Source organism: Erythrolamprus reginae, chromosome 2, assembly GCF_031021105.1.
Source record: "Erythrolamprus reginae isolate rEryReg1 chromosome 2, rEryReg1.hap1, whole genome shotgun sequence".
NCBI classification, from domain to species: Eukaryota; Metazoa; Chordata; class Lepidosauria; order Squamata; family Dipsadidae; genus Erythrolamprus; species Erythrolamprus reginae.
The window spans coordinates 39084103-39100464 of record NC_091951.1 but is presented as its reverse complement, the minus strand read 5'-3'; the positions used below and the strand labels follow the sequence as shown (position 1 = coordinate 39100464).

Here is a 16362-nt window from a genome sequence, read left to right as displayed (position 1 = left end):
TGGCATTCGGCTGGGGGAGGGGATTACTTCCACACGCCGCCCTCTTCTTTCTCTTGATTTCACCGATAAGGGAGGAGGATAGCCAGACTTGAGGGATGACCCCCACCCTGCAGGATATGACTCCACCGTTCCCCCCCAATCCTCTTTGCTGACAACAACAGCAAATGTACCATAATAAAGGTGGACTCCTTTCCCATGCAAAAGCAAGTGCAGGGATGCTTTGCTCCCGTGCTAAAGCTCTACCCATTCATCCCAGCAGCTCTTTCATCCCTCTGCCATGACAGGGAGCCACAGCAGAGGGGGTGAAAAGACTGCAACAGCTCCGGATCTGTGGGTTGCCAACACCCGTTCTAGTCAGATGAAACAGAATCATCTTTGGACTTGTCTGCAGAATAAAAGGAAAAAAATGAAATGTGTACATCATATCACTAAAGAATCTGAATCTAGAAAAAGGATTTTGAAGATTCCATAATATAATATATTATGCATAATATATATTTATTAAACATATACCAAAACTGTCAGGGTTCCAAATAGCAAAATTAAATCAGAGTCCAACTCAAAGTATTCTCAAAGCCCCAATTTATTGACAGAGCCATGTTGGTACAATCTGAGGTCCTATGGGTTTTACCACCCAGTTGAACGTTCAAGTCCTTGCCCCCACACCCACAAATCCATCATGTTGTCCAATATCCAATTGCTATGCTGGCAGAGTCCACCCATCTGCTTCTGTGCAGGTGCAAAGACAAAGGATGACCTTGGCTTCCTAGAAAGAATGTATTATGGCTACATACTAACAACCTCATACAATTCCCCCCTCCAAGATTCCACAGTAGAAAATGAATAATAGAATAGTATAAAGTGTGGCAGGCCAAAGATCCCAAATAAAATGGCTTCGTCCTGACAGGCGGCCTCCCCTCAGGAAAAGACCATATCCTAAAGAAAAATAGAGAAAATAACTTAGGGGGTTAACACAGCATCATTAACCACCCCTCCCCCACAGGGTGATCTTTTAGCTTATCTGGATATTTATCACAAATTTGCTTTACCAATCTGTCAGCTTTAATATTAGACCAGAATATCTCCGGGACCGCCTTCTGCCGCACGAATCCCAGTGACCAGTTAGGTCCCACAGAGTTGGCCTTCTCCAGGTCCCATCGACTAAACAATGTCGTCTGGCGGGACCCAGGGGAAGAGCCTTCTTTGTGGCTGCCTCCACCCTCTGGAACCAGCTCCCTCCAGAGATTAGGATTGCCCTCACCCTCCTTGCCTTTCGTAAACTCCTTAAGACCCACCTCTGTCGTCAGGCATGGGGGAATTGAGACATCTTCCCCAGGCCTATACAGTTTATGTATGGTATGTTGTGTGTATGTTTTTTTAAATTATGGGTTTTTAGTTTTTTAAATATTAGATTTGTATTTTACATTGTTCTCTGCCATTGTTGTGTGCCGCCCCGAGTCTGCGGAGAGGGGCGGCATACTAAATAAATAAATAAATGAATGAATGAATGGATGGATGGATGGATGGATGAATAAATAAATAAATAAATAAACAAACAAACAAACAAATAAACAAAATTAACATCCCAACTCCTAACCCAAGTAGTTTCAGACAAAGAGTACTTCCGAGTTTCAGACAAAGAGTACTACTGAAGGAGACGTTGGTGGGGTTTGTGGCAGTATGCTAGACCCAATCAGAGGCTTTAATAAGCTGCAATGGAAAATAGGGTGAATCTTTCCCAATATTCTAGGCAAATCAAGCTGAACTGTTACTGGGTTGATTATCTTAACTACTGGGAAAGAACCCAGAACGTTGACCCTCATTTATTGCTGGGCACTCTCAATTTAATATATTGGTGGACAAAAAAACTTTATCCCTCACTCGGAAGTGGGGCTGGAGCAATCAGTGTTTGTTAGCTTGCTTCTTGTAAGCCTCCGCTGCTTCAGCTAGCACTTTTTGGGTGTTTTCCCATCCCTTTTAAACCATCTCCATCCATTCCATGGGGGCCATGGAGATTGGGGCTTCTTGGGGTAGTTCAGGCATGGGGAAAAATTCCACTCCACTGTTGATCTGAAAAGGAGTTAATCCAGTAGGTCTATGAACAGCATTATCATATGCTACTTCAGCAAATGGTAGAAATTCTTGTCAATTATCTTGCTGGTAATCTACATAACAATGGATGTATTATTCGACCATTATGTTCGCATGTTCAACTGCCCCATTTGTACTCAGATGAAAAGCTGAGCTGAATCGTTGCTTTGTTGCAATCTCAAATTGACAGGTTTGGATCCTTTCCATGCCAACCCTTCTCTCGTGGTTAAGATTTCTTAGAAACATAGAAGACTGACGGCAGAAAAAGACTTCATGGTCCATCTAGTCTGCCCTTATACTATTTCCTGTATTTTATCTTACGATGGATATATGTTTATCCCAGGCATGTTTAAATTCAGTTACTGTGGATTTACCAACCACGTCTGCTTGAAGTTTGTTCCAAGGATCTACTACTCTTTCAGTAAAATAATATTTTCTCACGTTGCTTTTGATCTTTCCCCCAACTAATTTCAGATTGTGTCCCCTTGTTCTTGTGTTCACTTTCCTATTAAAAACACTTCCCTCCTGAACCTTATTTAACCCTTTGACATATTTAAATGTTTCGATCATGTCCCCCCTTTTCCTTCTGTCCTCCAGACTATACAGTGAGTTCATTAAGTCTTTCCTGATAAGTTTTATGCTTAAGACCTTCCACCATTCTTGTAGCCCGTCTTGTAGCCCGTTCAATTTTGTCAATATCTTTTTGTAGGTGAGGTCTCCAGAACTGAACACAATATTCCAAATGGGGTCTCACCAGCACTCTATATAAGGGGATCACAATCTCCCTCTTCCTGCTTGTTATACCTCTAGCTTTATTGTTCTTTATTGTCATTGAGCCAGAGGTTGTTTGGTAAAGCTGCTTTTAGTTAGTTTGTTAGTTTGTCTTGGCTAGGGGTGTCTGGTCGTCTGGCTTGGCCTCAGGTGATGACTTGTGCTGCCATTTCTTGGTTAGGGGGGATGATAGCATGCACCTCCTGTTCCTTTTGGCTGTCGTACTTTGGCTTTCTGGATAAAGGGTCTGCCAGTAAATTTTTCTCAGCCGGGATGTGTTTCAGCTCGAAGTTGAACCTTCCGAAATATTGCTGTTGATGGGGGAGGTCTTGGGGATTCTTTGGTTGGGTTGTTTACTAATGAGTCACTTCAAGAAAGACTGCATTGAAGTCAAATAAATAAATAAATAAATAAATAAATAAATAAATAAATAAATAAATAAATAAATAAACAAACAAACAAACAAACAAACAAACAAACAAACAATAAATAAATAAATAAATAAATAAATAAATTGTGTCCAGAGGAGGTTTTTTGGTGACAGCTTCTTGAGGCATTCAGGGGTTTGAGGTTTTATGATCTGTCCATATTTTGAATGGTACTTTGCTCACTTCCAGAATGCAGCTGCGAGAGCAATCATGGGCTTTCCCAAATATGCCCATGTTACACCAACACTCCGCAGTCTGCATTAGTTGCCAATCAGTTTCCGGTCACAATTCAAAGTGTTGGTTATGACCTATAAAGCCCTTCATGGCATCGGACCAGATTATCTCCGGGACCGCCTTCTGCCGCACGAATCCCAGTGACCAGTTAGGTCCCACCGAGTGGATCTTCTCCGGGTCCCGTCAACTAAGCAATGTCACCTGGCGGGACCCAGGGGAAGAGCCTTCTCTGTAGCGGCCCCGGCCCTCTGGAACCAACTCCCCCCAGAGATTAGAACTGCCCCCACCCTCCTTGCCTTTCATAAACAACTTAAAACCCACCTCTGCCGCCAGGCATGGGGGAATTGAGATCTTCTTTCCCCCTAGGCCTTTACAATTCTATGCATGGTATGTATGTATGTATGTTTGGTTTTTATATTAATGGGTTTTTAATCATTTCTAATATCAAATTACTATTGTACACTGTTTTATTGTCGCTGTTAGCCGCCCCGAGTCTCCGGAGAGGAGCGGCATACAAATCCAATAAATAAATAAATAAATTGTTGTACACTGCCCTGAGTCACCTCGAGAAGGGTAGCATAGAAATCTAATAAACAGACAGACAAACAGACAGACAAACAAACAAACAAACAAACAGCCTCCAGGTAAGCAATTTCCAATGAACTGCATAGATTTCTTTCTCCCAAATGGCCCATCTCCTTTCAGTGCTCATGAACTTTTTCAAAATGTAGTCACACAGTAAGAGTTGGCCCTCTTTTTCTGCAATAGCACTGCCGCTGCTATTGCAGAAAAAGAAAGAGGGCCAACTCTTACTGTGTGATTACATTTTGAAAAAGTGTACAGCCGCTACAGCTACATTACTGGCATCAGATTGAATGATGAATTGTTGTTCTGGGTCGGGATGCTGCAGAATGTGCTCTTGGCCGAAGAGCTGTTTTAGTCTTTCAAAGGCTTTTTGACACTCCATCTTCCACCCAATAGGCTGGCTTGGCTTTGGTTTAGTTGGCGATGACCCTGACTTTAGCAGTTCAGTCAGTGGCAGTGCCACCTCTGCAAAAGCTGGGGTGAATTGCTGATAGGCATTCACAAAGCCTAAGAAACTCTGTAGTTGTTGTGGCTGTGAGGGGATTGCCAATCTAGCACCACTTTCACTGGGTCCATCTCTATCCCTTCGATAGAAATGAGATGCCCCAGGAAGTCTAGTGAGGTTTTGTGGAATTCACACTTAAAAAGCTTTGATATAGTTTGGCAGCCATTTTTTCTAGGACTTGCTGCACCAGCTTTATGTGTTCTTCCAGGCTCTCACTGAAGATGAGAATGTCATCCAAATAAATGAGCACTCCCTTGTACAAATGGAGATGGAGCACCTCATTTATGTATTGCTTCATCTCCATTTATGTAAGACTGCAGGGGGCCTTTGGAGTCCAAATGGCATGACTCTGAACTGGAAGCTCCCCAAAGGGTAGTTGAACATGGTCTTCCACTCATCCTTGTCCCTAATGCATATTCTCTTAAATTCAGTTTGGTGAACACCTTGACTTTGCCTAAGTGGTTCAGTAAGTCTTTCATCAGGGGGAGGTGTTTGTGTTTTGTATGCAAATGGCATTGATCCCACGGAAGTCCATGCACAAAAAGGCAAGTAGATGGTCTCGACATCTAGGTAATTCATCATCTACTGGATTCCCTGTGGCTTAATTCTCCTCCTCCACCTTTGCTGAGTCTTTACAGTGTCCAGTGCCAGGTTGATGCTGGGACTCAGGACCCCGAACATTAACCCAAGAATTCAGGGTAGATGGATTGGTTTTTAAGAGAGATTCAGGTTAACGTGAGGGTTCCAAATAGCATTCAAAATTAAATCAGAATCCAAGTCAAAATATTCCTCAATATCCGAATCTGAAGTCTTCTGGTTTCACCACCCAGTTGAAAGTTCAAGTCTTTGCGCCCACACCCACACATTCATCACATCGTCTGTCTCCAATTGCCATGCTGGCAGAGTCCACCCATCTCCTTCTGTGGAGTGCAGAGGCAAAGGATCACCTTGGCTTCCTAGAGAGAATTGGCTATGGCTTCATACTAACAACCTCATTCAATCCCCTCTTCCATTTTCCCACAGTAGAAAATCCATAGTAGAATGGTATAAAGTGTGGCAGGGTAAAGATCCCAAATACAAGGGCTTTGGCCGTACAAGTGGAGGATAAATTTTTCTTGTCCACCAAATGTGTTAAATTGATAATGGCTAACAAGAAACTGAGGCCAAGATTCTTGGGTCCTTTCCCAAGAGTTAAGATAATTAACCCAGTAACAGTTCAGCTTGTTATTGTTCGTCACATGGCCAGCCAGATGTTTAGACTGGATTTGAAATTTTTTGTCCATCTGCTCTATTTCAGCAAACACTGGCAATAAAATCAATTTTTAGAGATTGCTCTATGAGTGAGATGGGAGATCACTATATTTAATATATAAATTTTAAAAATATATTTTTCATCAACGATGACTCTTTTCCAAAGGCAGAATTAATAGCTGAACTTACGTGTCTTTTCAGCCTTTGAAAAAAGGCTCTTTAAAAAACCACAGTGCTCTATCACTCTTTCCTGGAATGACTCAGTATTAAGAAGGAAGACATTCTGCTCTGTGGCATTATAGAGTGGCCACTCATCCTTGGTGGCTGCTGACCCAGTGGGATTCCTATGGAGAAAGAAAAGGACATTGATGTAAACTAATCAAGGAGAGAATACCCTATGAAACTAGACTTTCAATCCTGGGCCTAGAAAGTCTAGAACTAAGACGCCTTAAACAAGATGTAAGTATTGCCCACAAGATCATATGCTGCAATGTCCTGCCTGTCGGCGACTACTTCAGCTTCAACCACAACAACACAAGAGCACACAACAGATTTAAACTTAATATTAACCTCTCCAAACTTGACTATAAAAAATATGACTTCAGTAACCGAGTTGTCGAAGCGTGGAACTCATTACCAGACTCCATAGTGTCATCCCCAAACCCCCAACATTTTACCCTTAGATTATCTACGGTTGACCTATCCAGATTCCTAAGAGGTCAGTAAGGGGCGAGTACAAGTGCACTAGAGTACCTTCCGTCCCCTGTCCTATTGCTCTCCTATATCTACTATACCTTTCTTCTATTCCTATATCTCTTCTTCTATTCTTTCATTGATATGTTCTATTACTATACCTTCTTTTCTATTATTCTCTTAGATATATTTTACTATGAGTATCTCCTCTATAACCTTCATCATGTATTTTACTATGTGTATATAGATATATACCCACTAAAACCCTCATTGTGTATTGGACAAAATAAATAAATAAAATAAAGAATCAACTTAGAAATAAGGAGAATTTTCCTGACAGTGAGAACAATTGATCAGTGGAACAGCTTTCTTTCAGAAACTGTGAGTGCTTCATCGCTGGAGGTTTTTAAGAAGATATTGGACAGCCTCTTCTCCAGAATAGAATAGGGTCTCCTGATTGAGCAGGAGATTGATCTAGCAGACCCCCAAGGCCCCTTCCAACTCTGTTATTCTGATGTAGCTCTTTTCCAAAGAGACTGGTTTTCACTTGGGAAACTACAACCCAGAGGAATTCCCAAAGGAGACTTTGAGGGAGGGATGGAGTTTGGCTTGGCGAAATCTCTTGGGTCTCTTCCTTGCTAATCCAAACCTAGGTCATCTCTTCATAGAATCTTGGATCGGTCAGTCCCAATCCTCACACCCTGGGCACCCTCCATCTTTATTTTATTTAATTATTTTATTTATTGGATTTGTATGCCGCCCCTCTCCACAAACCCTTGCAAGTTTCCCCTTCACTACTTACTCCCTTGTAGGCCTTTGATCATTTTCTTAAGGGCAGAGTAATGCTCTGTTTCCTATCTCCCTTTTGCCTTCTTTATTCCACTTGGCGAAATAAGATACCCTGGAATATGTGTGATACCACTGAACTCATAAAAGAACAATTATCTATAAGTGACATTGTTAATAATCCTTAAAATTTTCAGGGCTGTCTCAATAATCTCAACTGTGGTCGGAAATAATGAACTACTTAACACAACCTGTAAACATACACAAAGGAATAGTGTGCATTACTTTAAGGCTGCATTACTTTAGATATAAAGTACATTTGTTCAATGTGGGGGGGTCTTTCCATTTAAAATAACAATCTATAGAAATAAAGTGAAACGCTTACCCAGTCCTGGCAAAGTCTGCCCAATAGTTCATCATCTTACGGCTCAGTCTGGCTTCAGCCTCTGTGTATGTTTGATTGACAGGCCTCACTGACCCAAGGGTTCCAAAAACAAAAGGAACATCAGAACCGTGAGATGCCCTAATCCATTGAGGCCAAATTGACCATGAAGGGCGATCTGCGAATAAATAGAAATATACAGGACTCCCAGTTTTCCTGATATTTCCTGCAGCTTCCTTCGATGGGCATGCATAGATCCGATCTGTATAGAAGTGGGACATAGCAGAGCGGTATTGTGCTGGACCGTGTTGTCCTTCACTGTATCTCAATGCAATCGTCCGAATAAAATCTTCAGTTGCGTTGGGCACCAACAGCTGTATCCCTTTTAGAAGCTGCTCTTGATTGATGAGATTGTCGGTGATGTTAGGGAAAATATAGGGAACGAATGTGGCTGCTTCATCAGAGGTTATACCTATGAGGACTGGTTTGAATGGAATTTGCCCCTCCTTCATGAGCTTTTCTGGATCACCAAGCAAAAAGTCCCCATCTATGATTGGCCTGAAGGGAAAATCTGCAAGGACGCCTTTGAAGGACATAGCTATTTCATGCCGTATAAGTTCAGAAACATTTTTTGTTTGCAGACAATGCACAATACTGATATTGTCCTCGGAGCAACCTAGCAGATGAACAAATTCCAATGATTTTTGTTTGGCTTCCTCAAGAGTCCTCAAAGCCCAATAAGCATTGGCTGTTCCACTCTGGATCACCATTTGGGCAAAAAGGTCCTGGCTTTTTGGTGAGAGTAGGTGGAGATTTGCACAAGATCCTCCAGCACTGTGGCCCAAAACGGTCACCCGAGAAGGATCTCCCCGAAAGACAATTGCATTCTCTTTTATCCACTTCAGGGCCAGTTGCTGGTCCCATAAGCCTAGGTTCCCTGGAGCATCTGGTGGCAAGTAAAGAAAGCCTAGGGCTCCCAAGCGATAATTGATGGTGACCACAATGACATTCTCAATGGCAGCCAAATGTGTTCCATTGAAGATGTCCACAGAAGACGTGCCGAATGCATAACTCCCTCCATGTATCCAGACCAAAATTGGCACTTGTGAAGAAGGTTGTGGGTATGGCACCCAGATGTTGAGGGAAAGGCAATCTTCTGACAGTGGTGTTTTAGGAGACCATATCTCTGCTTCAGGGGCATCCCGGGAAATAAATTGAGGACAGGAATTCCCAAAGCTGGTGGCTTCCAATGTTTGATTCCATGGCTGATGTGGGCGAGGTTTCTGGAAACGCAAGTTCCCCAGGGGAGGCTCAGCATAAGGAACGCCTAGAAAGGCTGTCACATATCCATAGTCAGATAGGATCTGTTTGCCTTTAATACGGCCACTGCTGGTTATAGCCTCTACAATCACCATGTCCCCATTGAAAGCAGAACCGGAGGCTAATGGGAAGAGGAGGAGGAAGAGGCAGCAAAAGAGAGATGGGCATAGCAGACAAGGCATTGCAGCAGTAGGACGAGTCGGTGGATCTAGAAAAAGTTACAACCAATATGACGTTAGGCCAGCCTGCTCTGGGTTTGCTCAACCCATTTCTGGACTCTACCTCTATAGGATCCACCCAGGGACATCCAGGTATGAGGATGAACTCCCTACCTGTAGCTACCTAGAAAGGATTAAACCCTGTACTACTATGTATGGCATTATTATAGGCAACCTCAGAGTAGGTCAGCCCAATCATCTTGTCTATGTCTTATATAACAATGCAGATATCTTTCAATGATGGCATTTGTTCATTCTACAGACCCATTAGTTCCAGGGTGAAAAGCTGAAAATAACTCCTGGGTGGATCCAACTCTGGTTAAAAAGTCTCACCAATAAATTGATTACCTTTATAACCTTTTTCAGTACACCATGAAGTTGGTATACAGTATATGGATTATTAATAATTTAGCTAACTTTCTGGCAGTAGTGAGTCTGGAACAGGCTACCAAATGAGTCTGCTTCAAGAATAGATCTATGACAGTCCATATTACATGTTCTGTCGGGCACTCTGGTAGAATCCTCCCAAAAATTCACAGGTACAAATTTCAGACACACACACGATTGAAAATTCAAAACAATGTTCTTTATAATGAAAATTCACTTAAACTAAGGCCTCTTTTGGTATAGCAAAGAGCACTCGTCTCCAAACAAACTGGTAATTTATACAAGTCCCTTATCAGTCCTGTGATACTTAGCTTGCAGCTGTGAGGCAATTCAAAGTCCTCCTTTCACAAAGTGAAACACACTTTGCTGTGGTTTAGTTTCAAAGCATGGAAAAATCAGCACACAAAAAGTCAAAGTCAGTAAAGCAGTCATGAAACACAACGATCACATAATCCTCCACAATGGCCAAACCCACAGGCTGCTATTTATAGCAGCCTCACTAATTACCACAGCCCCACCCAACCACAGGTGGCCTCATTTTCTTTGATAATAATCTCTCAGTTGTTGTTGCCTATGCATTGCTCTCCGCATGCGTGGCTGTATCATTAACTCTTGTTCCGAATCCAAGGAGGAGCTAGATAATTGATCTTCTTCTGAGCTGTCTGCCACACTCTCCTCCTCCCTGTCACTCATGTCTTCTTGGTCAGAGGAGACTTCATCAGCAGATTCCACCGGGGGCAAAACAGGCCTGCAGCATGTGGATGTCTCCCCCACATCCACAGTCCTTGGGGCAGGAGCTGGGCCAGAGCGAACCACAACAATTACATTATGACCCTTACTGTCTGGTAACCCCATAATGAAGTCCATCGTGACCTGCTCCCACGGTTGTGTGGAGTTAGCTACCTGTTTTAATAAGCCAACAGGCTTGCCAGGTTGGACCTTTGTGGTAGTACAAACAGTACAGCTCCCTATATAATTTTTGATATCTTTTTTCATTGAAGGCTACCAGAATTGGCAGTTAACTAGGTGCAACATTTTTACAAAACCAAAATGGGCAGCTGAACGAACATCATGACATCAGTGTAAAATCTCGAATTGTACTGACTGAGGTATATACAATTCGGTACCCTTCCAAACAAATCCGCCTGGATGTGTGAACAAAGCACAATTCTTCTGGTAGAAATTATCTTGTAACAGAGCAATCTGAACTGCCCTGAACTACATCATTAGGTGATTTGTGCGTGTTACCCACTGGAGGAACCCCTGGAGTTGCTAGCTGTTGAGGGATAATGGCTTGTATTATCTCCTTCCTAGTACTTTCATACTGGACTTTCAGATCGTGCAGAATGCAGCTGCGAGAGCAATCATGCATTGGTTGCTGATCAGTTTCCGGTCACAATTCAAAGTGTTGGTTATGACCTACAAAGCCCTTCATGGCACCGGACCAGATTATCTCAGGGACTGCCTTCTGCTGCATGAATCCCAGCGACCAGTTAGGTCCCACAGAGTGGGCCTTCTCTGGGTCCCTTCAACTAAACAATGTCGTTTGGCAGGGCCCAGGGGAAGAGCCTTCTCTGTGGCGGCCCCGTCCCTCTGGAACCAACTCGCCCTGGAGATTAGAATTGCCCCCACCCTCCTCGCCTTTCGTAAGCTCCTTAAAACCCACCTCTGCCATCAGGCATGGGGGAACTGAGATATTCTTTCCCCCTAGGCCTTTACAATTTATGCATGGTATGTTTGTTTGTACGTATGTTTGGTTTTACAATAAGGGATTTTTAGTTGTTTTAGTATTGGATTTACATGCTGTTTTTTATTACTGTTGTTAGCCGCCCCGAGTCTATGGAGAGGGGCGGCATACAAATCCAATAAATAAATAAATAAATAAATGAACGAACGAACAAACAAACAAATAAATATAAATATATAAATAAATAAATAAATAAATAAATAAATATATGAATATATGAATATATGAATATATAAATATATAAATATATAAATATATAAATATATAAATATATAAATATATAAATATATAAATATATAAATATATAAATAAATAAAATCAGCTAGGAAATTTCTGCCTGCTGGTATATACTTCAGGGTAAAATTAAATCTTCTGAAGTAGAGGGCCCATTGCACCTGTTTTGGTGATAAACAGCATGGGATTTGAAGGGCTTCTAGGTTTTTGTGATCCATTCACACTTTAAATGGCAAAACCCCTCCAATAGATGTCACCAACAAGCAGCAATATCCTCCTTTTCCCAAATAGGCCATTTTTTTCTCAGTTTCTGATAATTTTTGTGATATCAATTCAGGATTGGAGGATCCCTTTCTTTTTTGTTTGAAGCTTTCATTGCATGTTATGAAGTCACATAATTTATGTAATTGGTATATACATTATCATTTGCATATATTATCTAAAAATCATGTCCATTCTGCAAAATCTAGAGGTTGGGTGTGTATGTCTGTCATGTCTGTCTGTATGTCTCTCTGTGTATTTGTATCAAAGATGGGTTCCTCCTCATTTGGACCAGATCAACTGAACTGGTAGTGACCTGCTGGTGACATCATGGATCCAATTCGGTTAATGCTGGATTGTGGGCGCCACCATCTTTGTTGTGAATTTTTGGGGGAATTTTTCCCTGTTTGGATGGCTTCTCCTCTTCCGCTGCTTGAAAAAGGGCCCTCCTGTGTGCCCTCTGGTTAATATTGACCTTTATGTCTTCACCCGATTCACAGCTGATCAGTTCCTCAGCTGTGTTTCGGGCTAATTCCTGCTTCTGAGCATTCATGGAGACCAAATTGCATAAGGGGATGCATGCGTAAAATGTCGCAAAGTGAATCAGTGGCGAAGGATATATACATATCCTTATATGTATATCCTTATATATCATCCTGTATATCCTTATATATCAATATACCTGGTATATAAAGTATATGAATATACCAGGGTGATCCGGCAGAAAATACATATAACCCTTCCCTGGTACAAAGTTGAAGGGGTCAGATCCTGTAGCCTAGAGGTTAATTCTCTGTCTTACAGGGCAAAGGCTGCAAGTTTAAATCCCAGTGAGAGGGTATGGCTAGCTGATGAGGCCAGAACAAAGCTGCAATAGATCTATCCTAGTCTCCCTTAATTTTAAATTCAGCAAAAACAGGTCCCACAGAGTCGGTCTTCTCTGGGTCCCGTCAACCAAACAATGTCGCTTGGCGGGATCCAGGGGAAGAGCCTTCTCTGTGGCGGCCCCGGCCCTCTGGAACCAACTCCCCCCAGAGATTAGAATTGCCCCCACCCTCCTTGCCTTTCGAAAGTTGCTTAAAACCCACCTCTGCCGCCAGGCATGGGGGAACTGAGATATACTTCCCCCCTAAGCCTTTACAATTTTATGCATGGTATGTCTGTATGTATGATTGGTTTTTTTTTTAAATAATTGGGCTTTTAACTGTTTTTAGTATTGGATTTGTTATACTGTATACTGTTTTATTGTTGTTATTAGCTGCCCTGAGTCTGCGGAGAGGGGTGGCATACAAATCCAATAAATAAATAAATAAATAAATAAATGAATGAATGAATGAATGAATGAATGAATGAATAAATAAATAAATCAGATTTTTTTTCTTTTTTCTTCTCACTCCTTTCTTTCTTTTACTTACCCTTTTCCTTTCCCCCTCTTTTTATTTTTCAATTTTAGAAAATATTTTCATTAAGTTACTATTAGTTAATATATATTAATAGGAGATGTAACATTTATTATTATACTACAACAAAATTTTTGATACTCTTTATTTACTGTTTATTTACAACGTTTAAGAAATATATCATCCCTATTAACTTATACCCTATATCGTATAATTGTGTCGCATACCTGAATTGTTCAAATTTGTACCTTGATTCATTATCCCTTCCCACACCTTCCTTTTTTTTCTTCTTTTCTGTACATTCTTACCCCTCCCCTCCCGTTTCAATATATTTATAAATAAAGTATATTTAAAAAAATAAAATAAAATAAAATAAAATAAATAAAATAAAATAAATAAAATAAAATAAAATAAATGTCACACACACATATATATATGAAGAGGCAACAGCCATCACGATCTCCGAAACATATAGAATTTATTAAAAACTACTAAAATTACTAAGCTGTCGTTAGTCCTCTACTAATGTCATCAGAGTATTAAAATCCCCATTGAAGACATAGTTGGCTTATATTTTAAAGTTATCTGGATTATTTATGATTTGTTCTATCTTGTTGTGAGCCGCCCCGAGTCTTCAGAGAGGGGCGGCATACAAATCTAAATAATAAATAAATAAATAAATAAATAAATAAATAATGCTGCTCAATTTGCGCATTACCCGTGTCACGGGCCAGCACCCTTCCTGGGGGAGGGTGGGGGTGTAAAAGAATGCAGACCCAATATACGATCATGGGCAAAAAAGTCATTAGAGAAGACAATGTGTGTGCCTAAGGAAGGGAGGAATAACAATAAGGGGGAGAAAGTAGTGGCAAGCACACCCAAAGTAATGCCTTATAACCCTGCTCTACCCCCTGGGGAGAGAAAGAGGCAATACACAAAAGTTAAATAAGCAACAGCAATTCCACCTGTTTACATGACTAAGCTAGCAACAACAAAGCTAATTATAGAAGGGAAGGAAGGGTGTTGGCCTCCTGATGCAGGCAATGAGCAAATTGAGCAACATTATATAAGCCAACTATGTCTTCAATGGGGATTTTAATACTCTGACAACATTAGTAGAGGACTAACAAAAGTTTAATAATTTTAGTAGCTTTTAATAAAGTATAATAATAAGAGTATAATAATTAATTATTATATGAATAATTAATGGCAACCATACGTTAATAATTATCAATAACAGTTAATAACACTCCCACCAACACTGACTGGGCAAGCCATTTGTGCATAAACAGAGCGCAAAACCCACTTCTTTCTAGCACTGATGATGTTGCCTATTTGGGTAATGAAACGTCTGGAAGAAAACAATCAAGCATAGAAAGCAACAGGGACCACACAGTGATTAAACAGCAGGAAAACCAAATTTAGACAAAGAATAATAGATAGAGTTATTAAAATAATGGAGGCACCTCACTAGTTTACCTATCCCCTTGGTCCCCAGGGCTGCTGGCATAATCCGATTTTGAGGAAATTTCACAATGACAAGCCCAGTCTTGTCTCTTATGATCTCATATAAATCCTCTCAAATATGTGGCATGATCTTTACACATGTGAATTAGGGAGGTGTCTGCCTAACCACATACCTTCTTCTTATATTGGACCAAAGCCATGCTTTCCCCTTTGTCAACTCTGATATTCTGTAACTTGTAAACTTTAAAAATGGTTTCCCCCCATGTAGAAGTATTTAAAAAAAATTATAGAATGTGTGGAATTAGACATGATGACAAAACGCTTGAACAACCAAGTTGAAATAGAATTTTATAAAATATGGGATAAAGTATATAAATGGTGGAATTTTAAAAATGGTTTTAAAAATTAAATAAGCAAGAATTTATAATTATTTGAATTTATTAATCTGATGGTAAACTGTATGCATATATGAATAGTTTAAAAACAATATAAACATAGAGTAGTTTTGCAATATGATAAATTTAGAAGTGTTATATTTTATATTTTATTTTAGATTAAGCATTTGATATTTTATAGACAAGAAAATTAATTAATATAGAGAATATAGAGATAAATTTAATAAGAATATAGAGTACGTGTGTTATGTTTTTGAATCGAACTGATTATAGTTAGGCTTTTTTCTTTTGTATACTAGTTAGACTTCTACGATAAGCGGAGCAATGGTAGCTCCTTAAATGTTGAATGTTTTTTGTTTTTTGTTTGTCTTTTGAAAAATAATAATACAGTAATAATAAATAAAATAATAAAATAAAAAAATTAAAATGGTTTTTATCTTTCCAGAATTTTGTCCCTTTGTTTGAAATGAGATTTAGTGCCATTTTTAAAAGGTCAGTGGTTTATCCAGCCAGCTAGCCAACCTCCTTATTTTATTCTCTAGCTTCTGGATGTAATTTATACATTGATTTAATATCCTGCATTTATTATTTTTATAAACAACTCAATATGAGACGAGCATATGTAATACTCCTTCCTCTTCCTATTTCCCCCACAACAATAACAACTCTGTGTGGTGACTTAGGCTGAGAGAAAGTAACCAGCCCCAAATCCCCCAGCTGGTTTTTATGGCTAACTCAGACCTAGAATTCATTGTTTGTGGTTCCCGGTCTGGTGCCTTAACCACTAGACCAAACTCATAATTGCTAGATATACAGAAAGAACTTAAATCAAAGGACATGTAGATAATCTCCGAAAGTGTTCTCTGTTAAACAGAAATGACATTTAACAAATGTAACCCCCACAGCAAAAACAATAGGGAATAGATTCACTTTCACCTTTTTCTTAATTTTCCTTTAAAAAAGCCAAAAAGCGGGCTGTGAAAATATTTACTGACCTCTTGCATCCCGGATATAAACATTTTTTAGTCCTACCCTCAAAACGTCACTATTCTATTCTATTCTACAAAAACATTGTGACAATATAAAGAAAAATAAGTAGCTGTTAGATATTACCTTTCTTTCCTTTAATGGCTGACAAGGGATGGCCTCTCTTACTTGGATCTATACTCATATATCCATCTTCATCCATCTTTTAGAACTTTTAAAT

The 16362-nt window shown here is 40.1% G+C and overlaps 1 protein-coding gene across 1 annotated transcript; it reads right to left on the bottom strand.

Annotated features, from left to right (window-relative positions):
* Nucleotides 1-559: 559 nt before the first annotated feature.
* LOC139158373 (cholinesterase-like) lies at nucleotides 560-16344 on the bottom strand. The gene is made up of 4 exons (XM_070735676.1): nucleotides 16269-16344; nucleotides 7730-9254; nucleotides 6055-6209; nucleotides 560-936 (listed from the first exon to the last, which is right to left on the bottom strand). Exons 1-4 carry the CDS (start codon nucleotides 16342-16344, stop codon nucleotides 803-805), a joined length of 1890 nt encoding a protein of 629 aa, XP_070591777.1. The 3' UTR covers nucleotides 560-802.
* Between the last annotated feature and the right edge of the window lie 18 nt (nucleotides 16345-16362).